The sequence below is a fragment of the Bos mutus genome, chromosome 4 (assembly GCF_027580195.1).
Source record: "Bos mutus isolate GX-2022 chromosome 4, NWIPB_WYAK_1.1, whole genome shotgun sequence".
NCBI lineage: Eukaryota > Metazoa > Chordata > Mammalia > Artiodactyla > Bovidae > Bos > Bos mutus.
The window spans coordinates 12946214-12968126 of record NC_091620.1 but is presented as its reverse complement, the minus strand read 5'-3'; the positions used below and the strand labels follow the sequence as shown (position 1 = coordinate 12968126).

General features: G+C 45.4%; 1 protein-coding gene across 1 annotated transcript in view; it reads right to left on the bottom strand.

Moving 5' to 3' along the window:
• Window positions 1-598: 598 nt before the first annotated feature.
• The window catches only part of ARHGEF5 (Rho guanine nucleotide exchange factor 5), a 32580-nt gene continuing 11265 nt past the window's right edge, over window positions 599-21913 (bottom strand). Inside the window, 13 exon segments of the mRNA XM_070369068.1 lie at window positions 599-3124; window positions 4056-4160; window positions 5613-5683; window positions 7127-7288; window positions 8104-8261; window positions 9587-9676; window positions 10079-10153; window positions 10382-10511; window positions 10800-10952; window positions 11603-11763; window positions 20360-20613; window positions 20814-20878; window positions 21305-21362. Coding sequence (XP_070225169.1) covers window positions 2967-3124; window positions 4056-4160; window positions 5613-5683; window positions 7127-7288; window positions 8104-8261; window positions 9587-9676; window positions 10079-10153; window positions 10382-10511; window positions 10800-10952; window positions 11603-11763; window positions 20360-20613; window positions 20814-20878; window positions 21305-21362 — 1640 coding nt within the window. The 3' untranslated portion in view covers window positions 599-2966.

The following is a 21913-nucleotide window of genomic DNA, read 5'->3' as shown; positions in this document are numbered from 1 at the left end:
TTCAATTCCTGGTTGGGGAGCCAAGATGCCATGTGCTTCGTGCCCAAAAAGCCAAAACATAAAACAGAAGCGATATTGTGACAAATTCAATAAAAGACTTTAAAAAATGGGCCACATCAAAAAAAATCTTAAAAAAAAATCAGTCATCCTAGGACCAAAGTCCATTTTACTTTGTGTTGTGGATATAGGAGTTAAGAGAAAATGAAATCAGGGGAAATAAACACATCTCCAACTGTGAGCCTTCCAGATACTGACATGTAAGCTGATCTTATTAAAGTCATTATAAATGACCGTGACAGCGTAAGTGCTGAACTCTAAGAATCATAACATCACAGTTAGCTCTAAATGAAAAGCTGATGGTGAAAATAACCTTTACAAAACAGCTTTCTAAGTCGTGTGAGTGGATAAAATTGACAGACGGAAATTCAGTGGGGTCAAGAGCCCAAAGGAAGTGACTCAGCATATATCTATAGGATTTTTAAGCTCCAAGCTTGATACAGTTCAGCAAAGGAGCAGTAAATAGGACTCCTAAAGACACTGTGCACGCTTTTCCTCAAAAAAAAATGCCAAGAAAATACCATCTATCGTCGTATGCGCCTCAAATGCAGTCTGTCCAGAAAGTGCTGGTTAAGAGTTGTTTTCATAATTTCTCATAAGGAATTGCTAGGTTTCTAATGCACTGATGCCAAGAAGGGGTAAAAAAGAAGAACTTGAGTTAAATTCTGAAAATCTGAAGAAGGAAGGGACAATATCAAGAACTGTGCCCAACTGTTTGAAACCCAAAGTATAAAAATTTAGTAATTCAATTCAGGAAACATTCTTCACACCTAAGCTCTTTTGCTGTTGTTGTCGCTTGTTTTTTGTTTTTAAAACAAAGGGTCTAAAGACAAGTGGAAATCAATTGTCTCTTAATTTCCCAGATTAGGTGAGGATAACCTGATTAAACAAACATCTATTAAATACCTCAAGACAATTTCAGCTTTAATAGAAGTCAGCCTAAGGGGACTCAGAAAGCCTTAGCAACTTCAAGCAAAGAAGCAGTCACTTAACTAAAAACATTTTTTTTAACATGTATATCATTCAGAAGTTGACATTTTATCTCCCTGGGAAAGTAAAGGAGAGTTTGCCTAGAAAATATAAGGTTGGACATGGCTCTCTTTGAGTCATACGGCCAGTGTTCAAATACTGGTATGAACAAAAGATCTGGATCAAAATTACTGTTATTGCTATTAAGAAGAATCAGTTGTTAGTTTACATATAATATATACATTTAACATATATTAATACTTAAAAGCTAGCTTTATGAAAAGATGTAAAATCTCAATTGAACTTCTCTCAAGTCATGTCTATTTTAGACTTTTTAGCACTGTCATACTGTTTAGGATAAATTAGTATTATTCCAAACTTAATTAACTTAATAGTGATAACTTTTCTAAAGATTAAGTAAGCTAACTTACATTTTAGGATGGATTGTAAACAAAATGTGTTATCAAAAGTGATACTGTTATGTCATATCACAGTTAATTGGGTATGAGACCAAATTTAGAGTATTATTCTTACCTTTGTATAAAGCTGCAGTGCAATTCTACCCTGAGGGCCTCTAAAGATAAAGCATGGCAAAGGAAGAGGCAACCCACTCCAGTATTCTTGCCCGGGGAAAGAAATCTCATGGACAGAGGAGCCTGGCGGGCTAGAGCCCATGAGGTCGCAAGAGTTGGACATGACTGAGTAACTAAACCACCACCGCCAAAGATAAAGCCGAGGGGTAGAATGTCCAGGATGGACCACAATGTGCCCACTTAAAAGATAACGGTACCATTGCTGTGTGACGACTCGATATGAGGAAAAAGATGTAAGCAGGGATGTTCTCCACCTGAGAAAGGCAAACTGATGGGAGATAGAGAATCATGCATCACAGAGTCGGATGGGAGTCTGGAGGTTATGTGGCTCAATTCTGCATTTTGCATTTAAGGAAACCAAGAAGTAGGCAGGCTGCGTCGTGGTGAGGCAGTAACTGGAAGTGAGGTCTTGTGACCTGGATTCTAGGATTCTGCACCATGCTCTTTCTCACACAGAGGATGACGCAGCGGTGATGACACCCTTCCAGTATCTAAAGTCAAAATATAAAATCATGGAGGGTCTGAGTAGCAGTTCCACATCCACCGAAACTAGCTTAGACCTTAACTTGTGGGTTCAGTTAAAAAAAGGTTTGGAGTTTTCATCACCCATCAACTCATTCTACTTTCTGATACAAACTCTGAGGCCATAACAAGCAGAAAAATTCCCCAAACTCTCCACAGTCAAAGAAAGAATCAGCCACTGACGTAACCCAGTCAGCATCGTGGTCTTTTATAACATCTGAACCACGGGATCCCATGTTCTGAACCTCACTCAATGCTCAGGAGTCTGGGGAGAAAACACTCAGAGAAGTGCCAACTTTATTAGAGTGAGAGCGTATCACCTCACATAGCCGACGACAGACCCCAGAGACCCAGGCACTGACCTTGCCCAGTAATTACGGGATATCTCCAGGGTTGGAAGATACCTTAAAAGGTCACCGGGTTAACCCTCCCATCTGATTTGTTCATCCTCCTTAAACATCTCCCTCCAGATTCTGTTTAACACACGGCCATGATGGAAACTCTGGTCAGCTCTGAATCTGTACTCTGAAAGCGTTTAGCTGCAGAGCAGGAGAAGTAAAGTTCCTTGGCTTAGGCCCCATGGATCCCTTTTTCTATGAGAAAAGGTTCTCAGAGTCCAGTGCAAAGTCCCTCAAAATCCCCGCACCAAGTACAAAGCACAAAAAGAGAGGAGGCTTGGGACTAGCTCCTGGCAGCTGGGTGTTGTCCTTGGGCTTTAGAAGGCCTAGTTCCTGATGCACAGAAGGCCTCCACCACCGTGTCCTGGGCCAGCCCTGTCCAGGAACATCTCGTCCTTAAGCTCGGGGGTTTCCTCCCAGAAAACAGCTAGGTCTGCTGCTCCACCAGCTGTAGCTTGGCAGTCTTGACTCGGTGGGCTTCCTTCAGGTTCCGTGCGCGGACCTCTGGGTTGGAGATGAACTCTACTTGTTGTAGAGGGAACCAGCCTTGCTCCCCATCGGACAGTCTCACGCCTTCCAGCCAGCCTATGGGCATAGGGTAGGTGGGAAGAAGAATGACCTGCAAAAGACTCACAGTAATTTCCCCCGGACCTCCTTCTTGGACGCACTTGTGAATTGAAGGCTAAAGGAACTGGAGAGTCCCCAGCATGGGGAATTCAGCCTCCCGGTGTACTCGCCCCAGCTGCTCTAGGTCTGATACAGTCTGTAGCTGCCCACTTCTGAGCCTTCTCCACTCTTATGGGTGAGCTGTATTCCCCCAAAATATATGTTGAATGCTAAGCTCAAGAGCCTCAGAATGCAGTCTTATTTGGGAGCAGAGTTGTGGCAGGTATTATTAGTGAGGTTAAGATGACGTCATACCTGAGCAGAGTGTGCTGTTCATTCAGTATAATTGGTTGTTGTTGTTTAGTTGCTAACTGTGTCCGACTCTTTTGTGACCTCATGGACTGTAGCCTGCCAGGCCCCTCTGTCCATGAGGATTCTCCAGGCAAGAATACTGGAGTAGGTTGCCATTGCCTTCTCCAGGGGATCTTCCCGACCCAGGGATCGAACCCAGGTCTCCTGCATTGGCAGGTGGATTCTTTACCACTAAGCCACCTGGGAAGCCCAATCTAATTGGTATCTTTATTAAAAGAGGGAAATTCGGACACCTACACACACACAGAAGGAAGAAATAGAGCTTGGACTGATACTGCCAAAAGCCAAGCCAGCTGGGGCCACCAAATCTGGAAGAAGCAAGAAAAGACCTTTTCCTAGAGTCTTCAGAGGGAGCATGGCCCGCCCAGCACTTTGACTCTGGACTTCTGGCCTCCAGAACCATGAGAGGATACATTTCTACCCATTTAAGCCACCCAACTTGTGGCACTTTGTTAGAGCAGCCCTAGGAAATGAGGCCGTCCACCCACACCATCCCACTTTCCATACCCAGCCTGTCCCCTGTGGATTCCTGTCTTACCATCACTGCTCTGCTGGGTCACCATCACCACGTCTGCCTTCTCGAGCGCCAACTCGTCATTCTCTCGGGGTTTGTAGGCTCTAAGGCACTGCACTTGTGGGGAGTCTTGGAAGAGAAGACCGTGAGAGGGGTAAGGAAAGGCAGGAACTAGAACATGAAGGAGGACCCGCAGGGGTGGTAGCTTGAGAGGACTTGGAGGAGAGAGAGTTTAAACTGTTGAAAGTTACACACAGAGAGACAATTGGAAAAGTCTCCATCTTCTCCCAGGGAACGAGATGGGTGATTAAGAGATAGAAATGCCATCACTGAAATGAATCAAAGATTCTCTCTAGTAAAGATGAATTGAGAAACAGGTTGTGACTGCCTTTTAATAACCACTGTTACAAAGAACTGAGATTCTGCTAAGCACTGAAATCCTCCCTGTGTCTTTCATCTGCATTGGATTCTGAACTCCTGTAAAACTGTCTACGACAAACCATTTATCTTTTACCTAATTGTTCCAAGTTTGTGTTCTGCCTCTCCAACTCCATTGTAAACTCTGAGACTCATTTTTCATTCTTCTCCATGGTACATGTTGTGGGACTAAATGAGACTTATCCAGTGGGCTTCCTGGTATAATCTAAGCACCGCATGCCCTCTCGTTTCGGTTTCCTTTTCTATAAATGACTGAGCTGATCAAGATGACTCAAGGACATTCTGGATTTTCTGTGGTTTTGTGATCCAGGGGAAATTTCCAAAGTTTTGAAGTTCAAAATTGAGAAGCCCCAGAGTATGCCTGACCCACAGTCTTCTATCTTACATGGGTTTATAGCTCTTTACACTTTACCACACTGCATTGGTTCTCTTAGAGACTAAATAGACCATGCACTGTTACCTGTACTTAGCTTGTCTGTATCTCCCATTCACAAGATCACAGCGATGCAGCAAGAATTGTCTTGTTTTCTTTCTCTTCTGAGAAAGTGAAGTGCAGCAGATGGATTGCACACTGAACAGAACTCCATTTATATCCTAGTTCTCCTACATCCTTTCCCAAAGTGCCCTGTATTTGTTTGTTCTTTGGAGTCACTAAAAGCTCAGTGTTCCTTTGAGTTCAGTTCCTCTCTGGATGTAAATTAGAGTCCTTGCTGGAGGACAACTATGAGGCTTAACACAGACACTTCCTAATGAGTGGGTCTGCGGGTGCCTGGGGGTGCCTGGAAGCCTAGGGTAGAGGCAGGGTCTCAGGTCGTCCTGTACAGGGGAGGGGTGCTCAGGACATATCTACTATATTGCTATACCCCCCAAACCCCACTCCACATGGACTTTCTCCCCCTATTTCCCCAAGACCTTCAAGTCAGTGAAATTTAGGCAAACAAGTAGCAGGATAGACTTAAAGGGATGAATATTCAAAACGAGTGAACTACTGTCCAAGACAAGGAGTGTATGGGGGGTGGGGTGGGGCACTGCCACGGCCATGAGCAGTTTTAAGCAGATGCCTCTTGGTACCACCCAGCCTCCTAAACTGCATCCACAGCAGACTTCTGACCACCCCTCCCTCTCTCTTGGACTCTAACCCACCGTAACACTCCAGAAGGTCCAACTCCTCCCTCGGCATAGCCAAGGCTGAGATCCAGCGAAGCTTTTCACTTCTGAGAAAACAAAGCAGGGGCACGCTTCAGCAGCAGCTCTGGGGGTACAGGACAGGGGCAGGTGATGGGGAAGTGGAGGGACCGTGGGAAAGACTTGTCTAGTTCAGCAATATCCAGGACAAAAATCAGTGGGGCTCTGCTGGGATGGAAATTTGACCAGATCATGAATTACACTTTCATGTGTCTTGTCACCATTTCTCTTTCTCTTTCTCTTTCCAAGCTTACCCGCTTAAGGACATCTTGTGTCTTTCAAGTAGAGGCATAAAGTCAATGTCAATTGTGCGTATGTAGATTTTCCATTCGGGGAAGTCTACTGAGTGAAATGTTCAGCTCAGTTGAGCTTCCCTCTGCCACTCTGCATACTTTTTGACACTCTGCCCACCTTCCTTCAGTCAAGATCTCAGAGACGAAATTATTCTGTAATCATAACTGGGTCAGGTAGCTCTATCTACCTTTTTTTTTGGTCATGTAATAATGGGTTGGTCAAAAAGATTGTTCGGGTTTTTCCATAAGATGTTATAGGAAACTCCAAACGAACTTTGTGGCCAACCCAATATGAACTGAGGCTAATTCTGTAATTATCCGAAGGTTTCTGTACTATCTGAGCCTCTGCCTCCAACCACGCTGGAGTAACTGAGAGCTGACACTATCACTGTTCCAGGAAGATGCTACCCAAAGCAGTAGACAAAGAATGTGAGTCTGTATCCGATGATCTGGCTTTGGTGATATTTTGCACCTGTACAGCCCCTCTGTCCTGTAAGTGGGACAAAATCGTAAAGCATCTACAACGTGAGGACCCTCGGACCATTAGGTGTCAGGTCAAACGTTTCAAAGAGGAGGTTTCTTATATCTTCTGTAACAGCTGTAATAGCTACAACTGTTCATTATGGTAGGTACTGTGTACCAGACTTTGAGACATTATTTTGAATACTCTTTGCACTGCAGGCATGGGTGAATATATTTTATTAATATTATTATTATTAAAGAGATGAGCCAATCATAGTTCTCAACACTATGAATTTCTGTTCAATAGAGGACTGGATGGGAAGATGGGAGCAAAGAAAGCTAAAGGCACCCAGTGCTTATCTAATTCATGGCTTATTCACGCATACACCCTCCAGCCGTGGGCACTGAGGAATTTCTGGCTCATACACATTCAGTCGTGGATGTCAGTAAACCAATTATGCACTTTGTCCTTCTTAGCATAACAGATGCTAAGCCTTGGTGGTAACAGCGACTTAACACCTTCTCCCACCCCCAGGCTCCTCAAAGTCATCTATCAGCTCTAGGAGTTTGGGTTTAGGCTGGTCTGTAGATGCTCCCTGGTCCAAAACGGACTGACTGGTGCTGTAGCTGTTTTCTGGACATGTTTTCTGCCCTGATCCCTCTTCCTTGCCCGGCTGTCTTCCCTCCCCACAGCTCCCCTGAGCAGCCCCATCTCACTGGGTCTCTGTGCGGAGGAGGAACTCGGCCTGGGAGCCCTGGGCGTTGCGCTGCAGGAAGAGTCGGAAGAGGTTTTTGTGAGCTCCATGCAGCTTCATTTCACACTTTTCCCCACGGACGGCAGAGAAGGGAGCATGGTCGAATACCAGGAATCGGCTACCCCTGAAAAACACAAGGCTTTTCAGCCTGACGCTGGGGTGCTTGGACTTCATCCACCCGCTTATCTTTACAATTCAAAATCCCTGTCCTTAGCATGTTCAGCCTGTAAATTCTCATCTCCTCATGCTAAGATGGTGTCAGCGTGCCCCTGGAAGGGATCTGTCAATGGCTTGGCAAACTACGTAGCCAGGGCAATGGATGTTCACCACTGTAACGAGTTGAAGAAACAGAACCAATATAAAGTTTCTAAGGACCAGAGTTAGGATCTGGAACTGGCTAAGTATTGCTAAGCTAGTAGGCTGAGCTCAGCCCAGAATGTGTGTTAGTTGCTCAGTCGTGTCTGACTCTTTGCAACCCTATGGACTGTAGCCCACCAGGCTCCCCTGTCCATGAGGATTCTCCAGGCAAGAATACTGGAGTGGGTTGCCATTTCCTTCTCCAGGGAATCTTCCCGACCCAGGGATCGAACCCAGGTCTCCTGCATTGCAGACAGATTCTTTACCATCCGAGCTACCAGGGAAGCCCAGAGATAACATACTTATTCAAAAAAGTGATAAAGCCTAATACGCTGCATTTTGTCATGCCTGTAACATGGTCGAGGTCCTCCTGGGTGATCTTGGGATATAATTCAGTGGGATCCCCCTCTTTGGCTTTGGATCTTTCTTCCTCTTCTCTAGGTCATGACCAGGACTCCATGGGGCAAACCATTGAGAAGGTTCCTCTATAGGACCAGGACCCTTCTCTGTCCCCTTTAGCCCTTCCCTCTCGCCTCATCCCACTTCCCCCTCGTGTTCTGGCCTCCCATTCCAGTCACTGACTCTCGGGGCCGAGACAGCAACAGACAGTCGTTGAAGAGGTGCAGGTGGACCGGGCGGGTGGTCAGCTTCCTCCGCAGCGCCTGGGAGACGCTGAGCTCCAGGGCCGTCAGCTCCCCACTCTTCACCAGCCAGCGTGACTGTGAAATGAGCGGGAATATCTATACGGAGCAGGAAAGAGAAAGAAGGTGGCGTCACACACAGGATACGCACGAGGCTTTCTCCCAGGCCGGCCTTCATCACCATGCCTCTTCCTCTGAAGTCCCACCACCGACAGTGATCCCTTCACATCTTCCTCCTTGCTCACAGCCCATCCACTTAAACTCTGCTTCTCTCTGAAACATCTGACTGCCGCTGTCTCCTGACTACTGCTGGGTGGCTCCCAGGTCCCCAGCTCATGCAAATGGAAGATGCCCTAAGGTTCAACCCAGGAGAGTGACTCCATGAGACCGCTCAGCTGTGGAAACTAGAACTGAAGAAGAGATGGGAGAATCTGACTGGGACGGGGGGACAATGCCCCAGAGCTGAGACCAGTATATGATGTGTCTCGTAGAAGTTAAGGGTTAGGGTGCTTCTGACGTCTGTTCTTTCTTTGATTATAACCTGAGACATGAGAGGAGCAGTCAGAAACAGATGTGGATGAGAATACAGAGAACTCAGTGGGGTCTGCCTGGAATTTGCATAACATTAAGGGTGCTGGACACCGATGAACATGTAGATGAGGGATTTTCGTCTCCTCTGGGGAGGTAAGGATAGTATCTGAATCGAAATTTGAACGTGGAATGTCTATTTTAAATCTGGATTTGGATGCCAGATTTTAGCCCTATATCTGGATTCAATTTTATATTGCCTTGGTTAGACTAGATGGAGATGTGATAAAATACTGAATAATTCAACTACCAAAAGTATATCCTTATAAAGGTATACATTGATAAGTTCTCTCTCTTCTGCCCAGGTGTCAAAGGTACTCTCTCCCCGTCCGGTAACCACTGTCCTTTATTTCTTAGTTACCTTTCCAGAGTTTCTTTATGAATACACAAGCAAATACATATAGATTTTTATCCTACTTTTTCACCAAAAGTAAGATACTGCAATACATATACAGCTGCATCTTCCCTTTTCCCCTTAACAATATTATCATGGAGATTGAACTTTGCTGTGTGACTCAGGGAATTCAAACCAGGGCTCTGTAAAAACCTAGAAGGGTGGGATGGGGAGGGAGAATGAAGAGGGAGGGAACATATGTATACCTACAGCTGATTCATGCTGATGTTTGGTGGAAACCAGCACAATATTGTAAAGCAATTATCCTTCAATTAAAAATAAATAAATTATACATATAAAAAAAAAGAAGTAGGCATGTGGGTATTTCAGAAATAGGGCAGAAGAGAAGGTGTGCAGCAAGGAGCTTGGAGGCTGGGATACTGTGAGCGAGACTGGTTCTGTGTTAGAAGGTGATCCATGGGGACCCGAGGGACGAACTTACTTTGCACTCAAACTCAATCTTCTGGCTCAGGTAGATCAGCTCCTCCGTCCGTCGCATCCTCTGGACATTGTTATTGCAGTCTCGGATCAGCTGTGTGTTTAGCAGGGCAAGGAGAGAGGAAGAGAACCATGTTAAGAGGCTTTAGCTTGAAGTCCCCTGCAAGAAATCTGGAAACTGGCTGTGATAGCTCTCATCGTTCTACTGGCCTGGAACTGAGCAAAGACAGGGCAAGGATGATGGCCTACTTTGTGGAGACCTGCTAGAACATTCCTGGCTGTGTCAAAGGAAGATGTAAACTGGGGGTTGTCCCTCTGTGTGGACTGTCCTTGCAGCTGGCAGGCGTGAATGCTTGGAGGTTTGGTGGGTACAGTGAGGCAGCTGAGCGATTGCATTGGCCAGGATCTGTGCCTCCTGGTGTCATGGGCCGGGGCGGGGGCAGACTTCTCTGAGAAGGACAATCAGGGAGTCTGAGCAGGGATGGTGGCCGCCTACCTCCTCCAGGGCATGGTGTGCTTTCGTGGCCTCTGCTTCCTCTGCGGAGCCGGGCTGTGTTCTCTTCAGAATGTTCTATAGAACAAGGCGTAGGCAGGAGGCAGGTGGAGAAAGGGATGGGCAAAAGGGAGGAAGAGGTCAATGGAGACGGTCAGGAACCAAACTGTAGCAGCCAACCTTTCTGGGAAAGGAGGGAGGGGGCCGTGGGGAGATGGCTCACTGTCCACCAGGCGTGGGAGCATGGCACAAGGAGGGACCAGCCTTTGGGTTCAGGGGAGCGGGCTGAAGGGGGATTTGCAGTACCTGGAGCAGGAGCTTGAGACGGGTGATGCGCTGGAAAGGCAGAATCAGGAAGGACTTGAGGGAAAGGCGCTGGCAGATGGGGGCACTCTCCAGCTTCTCCAGGACCTCTCGGAAACTGCTGTTGCTGTTCCTGCAGGGCAGGGAGCCTCGGGTGAGGAGGGGCACAGGGCATATGCGGGACACAGTGAAGGCACGAGGCGTAGGGGCTCAATGGAACGTCTGTAGGTAGAGAAAGACCAGCGGGGACCCAGTGCAGAGGAGACCCACGGGGGATGGCTGGGGGGATCCTGGAAGTCAGGTGGGGGGGGCAATCGCAGGGTAGGCACAAGAGCATGTGCTCTCAGGGTGGCACGCTGGGCTGGCTACTGGGGGTCACTGCAGGGCCCTCGTGGGGACCGAATGGGAGAGCAGGTCTCACAGCAGGCTTTGGAAGGTGCGTTCCTGGTAGGTCTGGTTGGTGACATAAGGCAGGTAGACCCGACGGAAGTTGGGGGCATGGTTCAGGACCACATCACACACTTGGAAGGTGAAGATGTTGTTCTCAAAGTTCTCTTCCAGGTCAGAAAGGAACCTGCACAGAGTTGAAACAAGTCTCGTGAGACCTGTGGGTCTCAAGTGAGGAGTCGGCTGACCCCTGTTGTAGCTTGAGCTTGGAACTTCTTCTCTCCATCAATCAATAACGTCTACTGACTGTCCTTAGCTCTAGAGTCCTTGTCACGCACCAGGGTTCTCTCTGTTGCTACTTTGCCCCTGATCTAAGTCTCTGGTTCTAATAGTCCATGTCTTGTCCTTCTTTTCATCTGGTTCTGATTTTCTGATTGTCAGCTGTTTCCCATCTCATCTCCTGGAGAAGGGAATGGTTACCCACTCTAGTATTCTTGCCTGGGAAATCCCATGGACGGAGGAGCCTGGTGGGCTACAATCCATGGGGTTGCAAAGAGTTGGACATGACTGAATATGCAGGCGCCTCATCTCCAATGCTGTGCACACCCCCAGGACATCCAAAACCTCCATCCAGGGAGCATTTCTTACTCATTTATCCATTAATGTTCCCATCCACCTGCACTTCTTCTCCTCTCCTTGCTCTCCCTATCCCTACAGCCTCTGAGAATCATGCAGGGAGCAATGAGAGGGCTCTGAAAATGGAAAAACCCAACGAGAGGTTTATAGGCTAAGAGCGTGAGGCTGAGTGAGTGGTCTCTGGGAGAAGGGGATGCTCACATAGTGCTGACGTCACGCACATCCTGCAAACGAGAGAAGAGCCATTGGTGATCCTGGTTGGAAAGGGTGGCCCGGAGCTGCTCTGAATGTTGGAAGTGATCCACAGCTATATGCAAACTGCGCAGGTAGGAGGCCTCTGACACAATCAGCTCAAATTTGGCCTAAGAGGTTAGGGAGGAGGAAGACTAATTAGAAACATTTATTGAATCCCTGGCGCATGTTAGCCACTGTGTAATATTTTAGGGATAGAGCGGTACACATGACACATCTTATTAGAGTTCACAGTCAATACCAGAATCCAACCTGATCTCAAGAGACAGAACATTCGAAGCTGAGTGAAAGACATGTGCAGACTCTCAGGTGGAAGAGAAAATGCGGCTTTCAGGAAACTCAGATACACTGAGTATCAATGAAAGCAAGGGTATCAAAGGAGAGGACGCTGGAGAGGCAAACAGTGAGGAGGTCTGAAGATTGTCTAAACGAGGTAAGACATGACAATGGGGAAATGCAAAGAGCCTTTATGTAGGAGGATAACTTAGTCTAATTTGTTTTATATGAAGATATATCTGAGCACACCATGGAGAAAATATCAGAAGGGGCAAGAAAGACACATGAGGAAACCATGATAGTAACTCCAGAGGAGAGATGAAGGCTTAAAGAGCCATGAGGATGGAGAGATATACGCCAATTTCATAATGATATAGGAGGGGGGTTTGGAAGCACTTGGTTATCTGCTAGAAACAGAGGCCGAAAGAACAAGAAGAGTCACAGCTAATGCCTGTTTTTGAGTTTGGTAACTGGGGCTTCTTCCCTGGGGGCTCAGAGGGTAAAGAATCTCTCTTCAATGTAGAAGACCTGGCTTTGATCCCTGGGTCAGGAAGATCCCCTGGAGAAGAAAGGGCTACCCACTCCAGTATTCTTGTCTGGGAAGTCCCATGGACAGAGGAGCCTGGCGGGCTACAGTCCATGGGGTTGCCAAGAGTAGGACATGACTGAGAGACTAACACACTTCAACTGGGTGAGTGATAGAGTTCCTAAATGATCTAGAGATCTCTGGAAGAGGAATAGATTTAGGCGATGAAGGTAACTTGGGGTTTGAGGAGCAATGGAAGGAAGCAGGATATTTGAGGTTTAGATGGTGCAATTGTGGTTTAATGGAAACATTCCAATTGTTGGGAAGTTCTAGCAGGAGGCACAATGACTCACAGCCCTGTTCTCTAGCTGGGCTGCTCAAGTTCATCACCCAAGCATGCAGCTTCAAGACAGATGCATGGACAGAAAAGAGAAAGGGCACGCACACACCTGGGAGATGACGTGGATAACTAATGGCATGGCTGGAGGCCACTCACACACAGCACTTCACATGAATCCTGGCTCAAATATTCACTCATTCATTATACGGCTTTGGGTGGCTCATTTAACCTCTCTGAACCTCAGGTTTCTTGTCTGTGTTGATACAGTGGCCCCCTCCTCACAAAAAAAAAAAAAAAAAAAAATTGTGACAGGCAAAAGAAATGGAGTCAGTGAAAGCACCTTTTCCCAGATGTGCTAATTCAGGAAAGGAATGCATGTGTATAAGCACAGAGGCTTTTCTTCTCAGAAACGTGAGGCCCGCGCTGGCCCAGGAATGCTGGCAGACTTCCTTGAATTCTGGTGTTGGTGAAAGAGCTATAGGGCTCATATCACCTGCCCACTCATTGGCCCATACATATGGGCCAACTAGTGATTTTCTAAATATCTCCCGCATGCTTTAAAAGTTGGGGTCAGCACAAGGCGCTCAGGTCTGAGCTTCAAAAATACCTAAAAATGTTTACCTATTTAGCTTGGTAAAAGCACTGTTGTTATAAGTCCTTATAGCCAAAATTTTACTCCTTCCCACTTCTGAAAAGGGGGAAGACTATGGTACTAACATGCATCAAACTATGTACCAGATGGGCTTCTCTGGTGACTCAGGGTTTAAGAACCCACCTGCCAATGCAGGAGATGCGGGTTTTGATCCCTGTGTTGGGACGATCCCCTGGAGAAGGAACACTCCAGTATTTTTGCCTGGGAAACGCCATGCACAGAGGAGCCCGGCAGGCTACAGTCCATGGACTTGCAAAGAGCTGGACAAAGAGCTGTTGTTTGGTGACTAAACAACAACAATGTACCAGACACCATGCTCAGGGTTATATGAGCGTTCTTTCACTTAAACCATTCAGCAACTCTGAAAAGTAGTCATTATCATCCTTGATTTTTAGATGAGGAAACAGATTTACTCGTTATATAACTTAAGGTTACACTGCTGCTACTGCTGCTGCTGCTGCTAAGTCGCTTCGGTCGTGTCCGACTCTGTGCGACCCCAGAGACGGCAGCCCACCAGGCTTCCCCGTCCCTGGGATTCTCCAGGCAAGAACACTGGAGTGGGTTGCCATTTCCTTCTCCAATGCATGAAAGTGAAAAGTGAAAGTGAAGTCGCTCAGTCATGTCCAACTCTTAGCGACCCCATGGATTGCAGCCCACCAGGCTCCTCTGTCCATGGGATTTTCCAGGCAAGAGTACTGGAGTGGGGTGCAATTGCCTTCTGCTAGTAAATGGTAAATATAGGATTCAAACTCAGGTCAGCTTGACTTGAAACTAAACAGTACATATTTTGTATATAGTGTCAGGAAATGTTCTAAGCTCATTCTTTTACGTGGAGCTGTCCAGTTTTCCTAGCATCACTTGTGAAGACACCACTTATGTCTTTAACTCCATTACATAGACTCGCCTCCTTTGTAATAGATTAATAGACCATAAAATAAAGGAAAACAGTGACAGACTTTATTTTCTTGGGCTCCAAAATTACTGCAGATGATGACTGCAGCCATGAAATTAAAAGGTGCTTGCTCCTTGGAAGAAAAGCTATGACAAAGGTAGACAGTGTATAAAAAAGCAGAGACGTCACTTTGCTGACAAAGGTCCGTCTAGTCAAAGGTATGGTTTCTCCAACAGTCATGTATGGATGTGAGAGTTGGACCATAAAGAAGGTTGAGCACCGAGGAATTGATGCTTTTGAACTGTGATGTTGGAGAAGACTCTTGAGAGTCCCTTAGACAGCAAGAAGATCAAACCAGTCAATCCTAAAGGGAAACAGTCCTGAATATTCATTGGAAGGACTGACGCTGAAGCTGAAAATCCAATACTTTGGCCACCTGATGTGAAGAGCCGACTCATTGGAAAAGACCCTGATGCTGGGAAAGATTGAAGGCAGGAGGAGAAGGGGAAAACAGGATGAGGTGGTTGGATGGCATCACTGACTCAATGGACATGAGTCTGAGCAAACTCAGGGAGATGGTGATGGACAGGGAGGCCTGGTGGGCTGCAGTCCATGGGGTCACAAAGAGTCCAACACAACTGAGCAACTGAACAGCAACAACAAATAGGCCATAAGTGGATGCATTCAGTTCTGGACTCTCTACTCTACATTGATCTATGTATCTATTTTAGTGCCAGTATAATACCGATTACTGAAACTTTGCAGGATAGTCTGAAATCAAGGAGAATGACACCTCTAGCTTATTCTTTTTTCCTCAAAATTCGTTTGCAATTTGGGGTCTTTTGTGGTTCCACATAAATTTTAGTCTATAGAACACAGACTATAAAAAATAAATTTTAGCGTTATTTGTTCTAGTTCTGTGAAAAACATCATGGGTCTCTTGATAGGGATTACATTATATACCAACTCAAAATGAATTAAAGACCTAAATGTAAGACCAGAAACCATAAAATGCCTAAAAAACATAGGCAGAACACTCTTTGACATAAATTGTAGCAATATGTTTTTGGATCTGTCACCTAAGGCAAAATAAATAAAAGCAAAGATAAACAAATGAGGCCTAATTAAACCTAAAACCTTTGGCATAGCAAATGAAACCACTGACAAACAAAAAGACAACCTATTGCAAATTATGTGATTGACAGTGGCTTAACACCCAAAATATATAAACAGCTCATAAAACTCAATACCAAAAAAGCAAACAACCTGATTAAAAAATAGACAGATGACCTGAATAGACATTTCTCCAAAGAAGATATACAGATAGCCAACAGGCACATGAAGAAATGCTTAACACTGCTAATCATCAGAGAAATGGCAATCAACATTATAAGAAATCACCTCACACCTGTCAAATGGCCATCATCTAAAGGTCTACAAATAACAATTATTGGCAAAGATTTGAAGAAAAGAGAATCCTAGCACAGTGTTGCTGAGATTGTAAATAGGTGCAGTCACTATGGAAAACATTATGGTAGTATCTCAAAAAACTAAAAATAGAACTAACATATGATTCAGGAATTCCACTCCTGGATATATATCAAAGAAAATGAAAACACTAATTCAAAAAGATTAATGTACCCCAATGTTCATACCAGCTCTATTTACAAGAGCCAAGATATCAAAACAACCTAAGTGTCTATCAACAGATGAATGGATAAAGAAGATGTAGTATACATACATACATACAAATACACACACACACACACACACACACACAATGGAATATTACTTGGCCATAAAAATAATGAAATCATGCCATTTCCAACAACATGGATGGAAAGAGTATTATGCTTAGTGAAATAAGTTAGAAAGAGAAAAACAAATAGTCTATGTTCTGTAGACTACTGTATGTGGAACCTAAAAATAAAACAAATATATGTATATAATAAAAAAGAAACAGACTCGCATATATGAGAACAACTAGGATCACCAGTGCGGATAAGGAAGAGGAGAAGGGCGAGATAAGCCTTTGAGATTAAGAGGTAAACACTATTATGTATAAAATAAATAAGCAACAGGATATATTGCACAGCACAAGGAAATATAGCCATTATTTTCTTATAACTTTAAATAAAAAATAACCTATAAAAATACTAAACCACTAATATAATACTGTAAATCATTTATACTTCAATAAAAACAGTGACAAACATCTTTTGACTGATTACTATGCACTAGGAACTTTTTAAAAATTATTTTTCAATTGAAGTATAGTTGATTTACAATGTTTCAAGTGTATAGCAGAGTACAGAATTCAGTTACACACACATATATATACACATGCAAAATACATATGTATATACATACATATTTCTGCTTTATTGACTATGCCAAAGCCTTTGACTGTGTGGATCACAATAAACTGTGGAAAATTCTCAAAGAAATGGGACTATCAGACCACCTGACCTGCCTCCTGAGAAATCTGTATGCAGGTCAGGAAGTAACAGTTAGAACTGGACATGGAACAACAGACTGGTTCCACATAGGAAAAGTAGTATGTCAAGGCTATATATTGTCACCCTGCTTATTTAACTTATATGCAGAGTACATCATGAGAAATGCTGGACTGGAAGAAGCACAGCTGGAGTCAAGATTGCCGGGAGAAATATCAATAACCTCAGATACGCAGATGATACCACCCTTATGGTAGATAGTGAAGAGGAACCAAAAAGCCTTTTGATGAAAGTGAAAGAGGAGACTGAAATAGTTGGCTTAAAGTTCAACATTCAGAAAACTAAGATCATGGCATCAGGTCCCATCACTTCATGGCAAATAGATGGGGAAACAGTGGCCGACTTTATGTTTCTGGGCTCCAAAATCACTGCAGATGGTGACTGCAGCCATGAAATTAAAAGACACTTACTCCTTGGAAGGAAAGTTATGACCAACCTCAGTTCAGTTCAGTTCAGTTGATCAGTTGTGTCCAACTCTTTGCAACCCCATGAATCGCAGCACGCCAGCCGTCCCTGTCCATCACCAACTCCCGGAGTTCACCCAGACTCACGTCCATTGAGTCAGTGATGCCATCCAGCCATCTCATCCTCTGTCGTCCCCTTCTCCTCCTGCCCCCAATCCCTCCCAGCATCAGAGTCTTTTCCAATGAGTCAACTCTTTGCAGGAGGTGGCCAAAGTACTGGAGTTTCAGCTTTAGCATCATTCCTTCCAAAGAAATCCCAGGGCTGATCTCCTTCAGAATGGACTGGTTGGATCTCCTTGCACTCCAATGGACTCTCAAGAGTCTTCTCCAACACCGCAGTTCAAAAGCATCAATTCTTCGGCACTCAGCCTTCTTCACAGTCCAACTCTCACATCCATACATGACCACTGGAAAAACCATAGCCTTGACTAGACGGACCTTTGTTGGCAAAGTAACGTCTCTGCTTTTGAATATGCTATCTAGGTTGGTCATAACTTTCCTTCCAAGGAGTAAGCGTCTTTTAATTTCATGGCTGCAGTCACCATCTACAGTGATTTTGGCGCCCCAAAAAATAAAGTCTGACACTGTTTTCACTGTTTCCCCATTTATTTCCCATGAAGTGATGGGACCAGATGCCATAATCTTAGTTTTCTGAATGTTGAGCTTTAAGCCAACTTTTTCACTCTCCACTTTCACTTTCATCAAGAGGCTTTTGAGTTCCTCTTCACTTTCTGCCATAAGGGTGGTGTCATCTGCATATCTGAGGTTATTGATATTTCTCCTGGCAATCTTGATTCCAGCTTGTGCTTCTTCCAGTCCAGCATTTCTCATGATGTACTCTGCATATAAGTTAAACCAGCAGGGTGACAATATACAGCCTTGACATACTCCTTTTCCTATTTGGAACCAGTCTGTTGTTCCATGTCCAGTTCTAACTGTTGCTTCCTGACCTGCATATAGGTTTCTCAAGAGGCAGGTCAAGTGGTCTGGTATTCCCATCTCTTTGAGAATTTTCCACAGTTTATTGTGATCCACACAAAGGCTTTGGCATAGTCAATAAAACAGAAATAGATGTTTTTCTGGAACTTTCTTGCTTTTTCCATAATCCAGCGGATGTTTGCAATTGGATCTCTGGTTCCTCTGCATTTTCTAAAACCAGCTTGAACATCAGGAAGTTCACGGTTCAAGTATTGCTGAAGCCTGGCTTGGAGAATTTTGAGCATCACTTTACTAGCATGTGAGATGAGTGCAATTGTGTGGTAGTTTGAGCATTCTTTGGCATTGCCTTTCTTTGGGATTGGAATGAAAACTAGACAGCATATTAAAAAGCAGAGACATTACTTTGCCAACAAAGGTCCGTCTAGTCAAGGCTATGGTTTTTCCAGTAGTCATGAATGGATGTGAGAATTGGAGTATAAAGAAAGCTGAGCACTGAAAAATTGATGCTTTTGAACTGTGGTGTTGGAGAAGACTCTTGAGAGTGCCCTGGACTGCAAGGAGATCCAACCAGTCCATCCTAAAGAAGATCAGTCCTGGGTGTTCATTGGAAGGACTGATGCTGAAGCTGAAACTCCAATACTTTGGCCACCTAATGCGAAGAGCTGACTCATTCAAAAAGACACTGATGCTAGGAGGGATTGGGAGCAGGAGGAGAAGGGGACGATAGAGGATGAGATGGTTGGATGGCATCATCGACTCAATGGAAATGAGTTTGGATAAACTCCAGGAGTTGTTGATGGACAGGGAGGCCTGGCATGCTGCAGTCCATGGGGTTGCAAAGAGTTGGACATGACTGAGCGACTGAACTGAACTGACTGATACATACATATGCATACACACCTATATATTCTTTTACAGATTCTTTTCCATTATAGGTTAATACAAAATATTGAATATAGTCCCCGATACACAGTTAGTCCTTGTTTATAACTTTATATATAGTAGTGTGCATCTACTAAACCCAAGCTCCTAATTTATACTCTTTCTTGGTAACTATAAATTTGTTTTCTATGTCTGTGAGTATGTTTGTATACACACCACATCTTCTTTAGCCCTTCATTTGTTAATGGACATGTAGGTTGCTTCCATGTCTTGGCCATTGTAAATTGTACTGCTATAAATACTGTAAATAGAATTTAGAATTCTGATTCTCCCAGAAATTCTTTGCAACCAAGTTTTACAAATGAAACAGAAGCTTGGAAAGATAAAGTATTGGGCTAGCCAAAAAGTTTATTTGGATTTTTCCTTAACATCTTATGGAAAATCCTGAATGAACTTTTTGGCCAGCTCAATAATTTGGCCCAAGTTAAATAGCTAGCATATATTAAAGTGGGTCCAGGTCATTTAAGCCAGAACCGAAATGCTTAAACATTGTTCCATAATGCCTCTCCATTGTGCCATGTCATCTTTCCAGGAAGAAAGGTTTAACCCATATTTTAAATTGATTTTTAAGATAAGCGCTCCATGTAAAATATATTAATGACAGTAACTTAACATGAGACCAACAGCCTTTACTGTAGTCTTGCTGTTGGAAGGAAGGACCAAGCAGAGCCTGATGGTCATTCAAAAGCTTCTATGAAACCCATGAACCACAGAACAGCTGCAAGGGCCACTCACCAAGGCAACACCAAAAAGCCCCTGCATGTGTCTTGGTTGAAGAGGAAAACTTCAGTGTAGGCTGAACCTTTGGTTGAAGAGGGAAATTTAAGTCTAGCCTGAAGCTAGACTAATGAGATTGAGTGTATACTTCTCCCATCAAATTCAGGGGCATGGTCACTTTGTATGAGCTCAGACCAATAGCACGGAGCAGTAAATGGTTGATGGAGTGAGGAGGAGGTAGATAGGAGGGAGAGTGGTGATGTTCACAAAGCAACTCGAACCCAGCAAGCTGGGGGTGACCCAGTGTCATGGTGGTGAGTGTGGTAGGGACACCCCGGTCATGGTGGTGGTGGTGGTGGTGGTGAGTAGGAGACATGGAGGTGAACAGAGGAGACCCCGCTTTCCCTTCTGCAGCCCCTGCCCCACCCCACCCTGGTGGTACCTCCTGGAGCTTCTGGTCTTCATGGGTCATGGAGAGCAGCACGGTGCTATTGCGCACCACGGGGATCTCCTGCCACAGGGAGCCGCTGGAGGCCATGGAGAGGCGACGCAGGTAGGACTCCGAGGAGACCAGGGCCTTTCGGGGCTGCCGGGGCGAGATGGGCCCCGGTGATTCCGTCAGGCTGTCCAACCGCTGCTGGCTCTGAATCTCCTTGTTCAGAAACACATCACTGTACTCCTGGTAAAGCAGCTGAGCTACAGGGGTGAAGAGGTGCAGGAGAGGGAGAGAATTAGGGAGATAGGGAGTTGAGGCTCCGAAACAGGTCACCAAGCCCCGTGGCTCTCCTGGCATGTCTCCCTACAGTTGGCCAAGTCCCACTGCTGATGACTACGAACCCCTCTCCGCTCAGGAAGAACACTCACGCAGGTCCACAGTCATATTTCAAGGTACTCACAGGAGTTGATAAGCTTGGAGCACCGTCTTGAAAAGTTTCCCATCGCCTCCTTTGGCTTTTTCTCCCTGTGGGATAAAGAAGGGCTCCATGGTGTTTGCTGGCCATCAGACATGGAGAAGCCCCAAGTGACGATAAATAAGATAATCTCTGACCACTGGGACATGTGCTAGAATATCAAGGCCAAAGCCTCTGGAGAGGCAAGCTGTAGCCTGACACACTTCTGCATAGTTCGACGCTCTTATGGATGTCAGGTTGAACTTTTATGGCGGGGTTTAGTTCACAGCCAAAGGGTCTAGATGGATAGGAGACCGGGATTCAGCTGCAAGAACCAGGTAGACGAAAGATCTCCCTACCCTGGAATCCTGGTGTCGGTCCCTTCCCCTCCCTACCCCTGGAAAAGACATGATCTCAGCACCTTTGCCAGCTAATAAAAATCTCAGTATCCTAGGAAAGAGAGAAAACTGTACCCATTGGGAGAGAGGGTGACTCACCGGAAAACAATGGCGTCCGACAGGCCAGGGGATCCTTCCATGGCGGGACCTCTTGTGTCTGAAAATGGAAAACGGATAAAGTAACCGAGATTTCGAGGGGGCGTTCAGATGGAGCCAAGGAACCTAAGACCTAGAGTGAGAGATGTAGGCATGGGGGGTGGGTTAAAGGTTCAACTGGGCATCTGTGAGAAAGGGAAGAGCCAAAGTCAAAAGCATTTGAGGACACTGGTACCAGATCTGCTCCCATTGCGTCAGAATGTGAACCGGACAAGTAGAAGATGCCTTCTCTGCTAGTGGAAGGGCATCGAGCAAGTGTTTGTAACTGGAAAGTACTCAGGCGTGGCGGTGGTGGTGGGGGGTGGGGGAGGGGAAGGTTCCAGAACAATGTTGGCAAACAGAGATGCACCATAAAAGTGCACACCACAGTAGAGCGAGAGAGACGGAAGGGGAGAAGAAAGAGCCTCGCCATGAGCTCAGAGACGTTTTAGAGGACTTTCCTCTGCCTGGGGCTGGGTACATGGGTGAGGGAAGCCAGCAGGGGGACCAGTAGGAGCCTGGAGGACAGAAGACGGATGAGGAGGGGAGAGCCGGACAGAGTCTGCTCTGAGG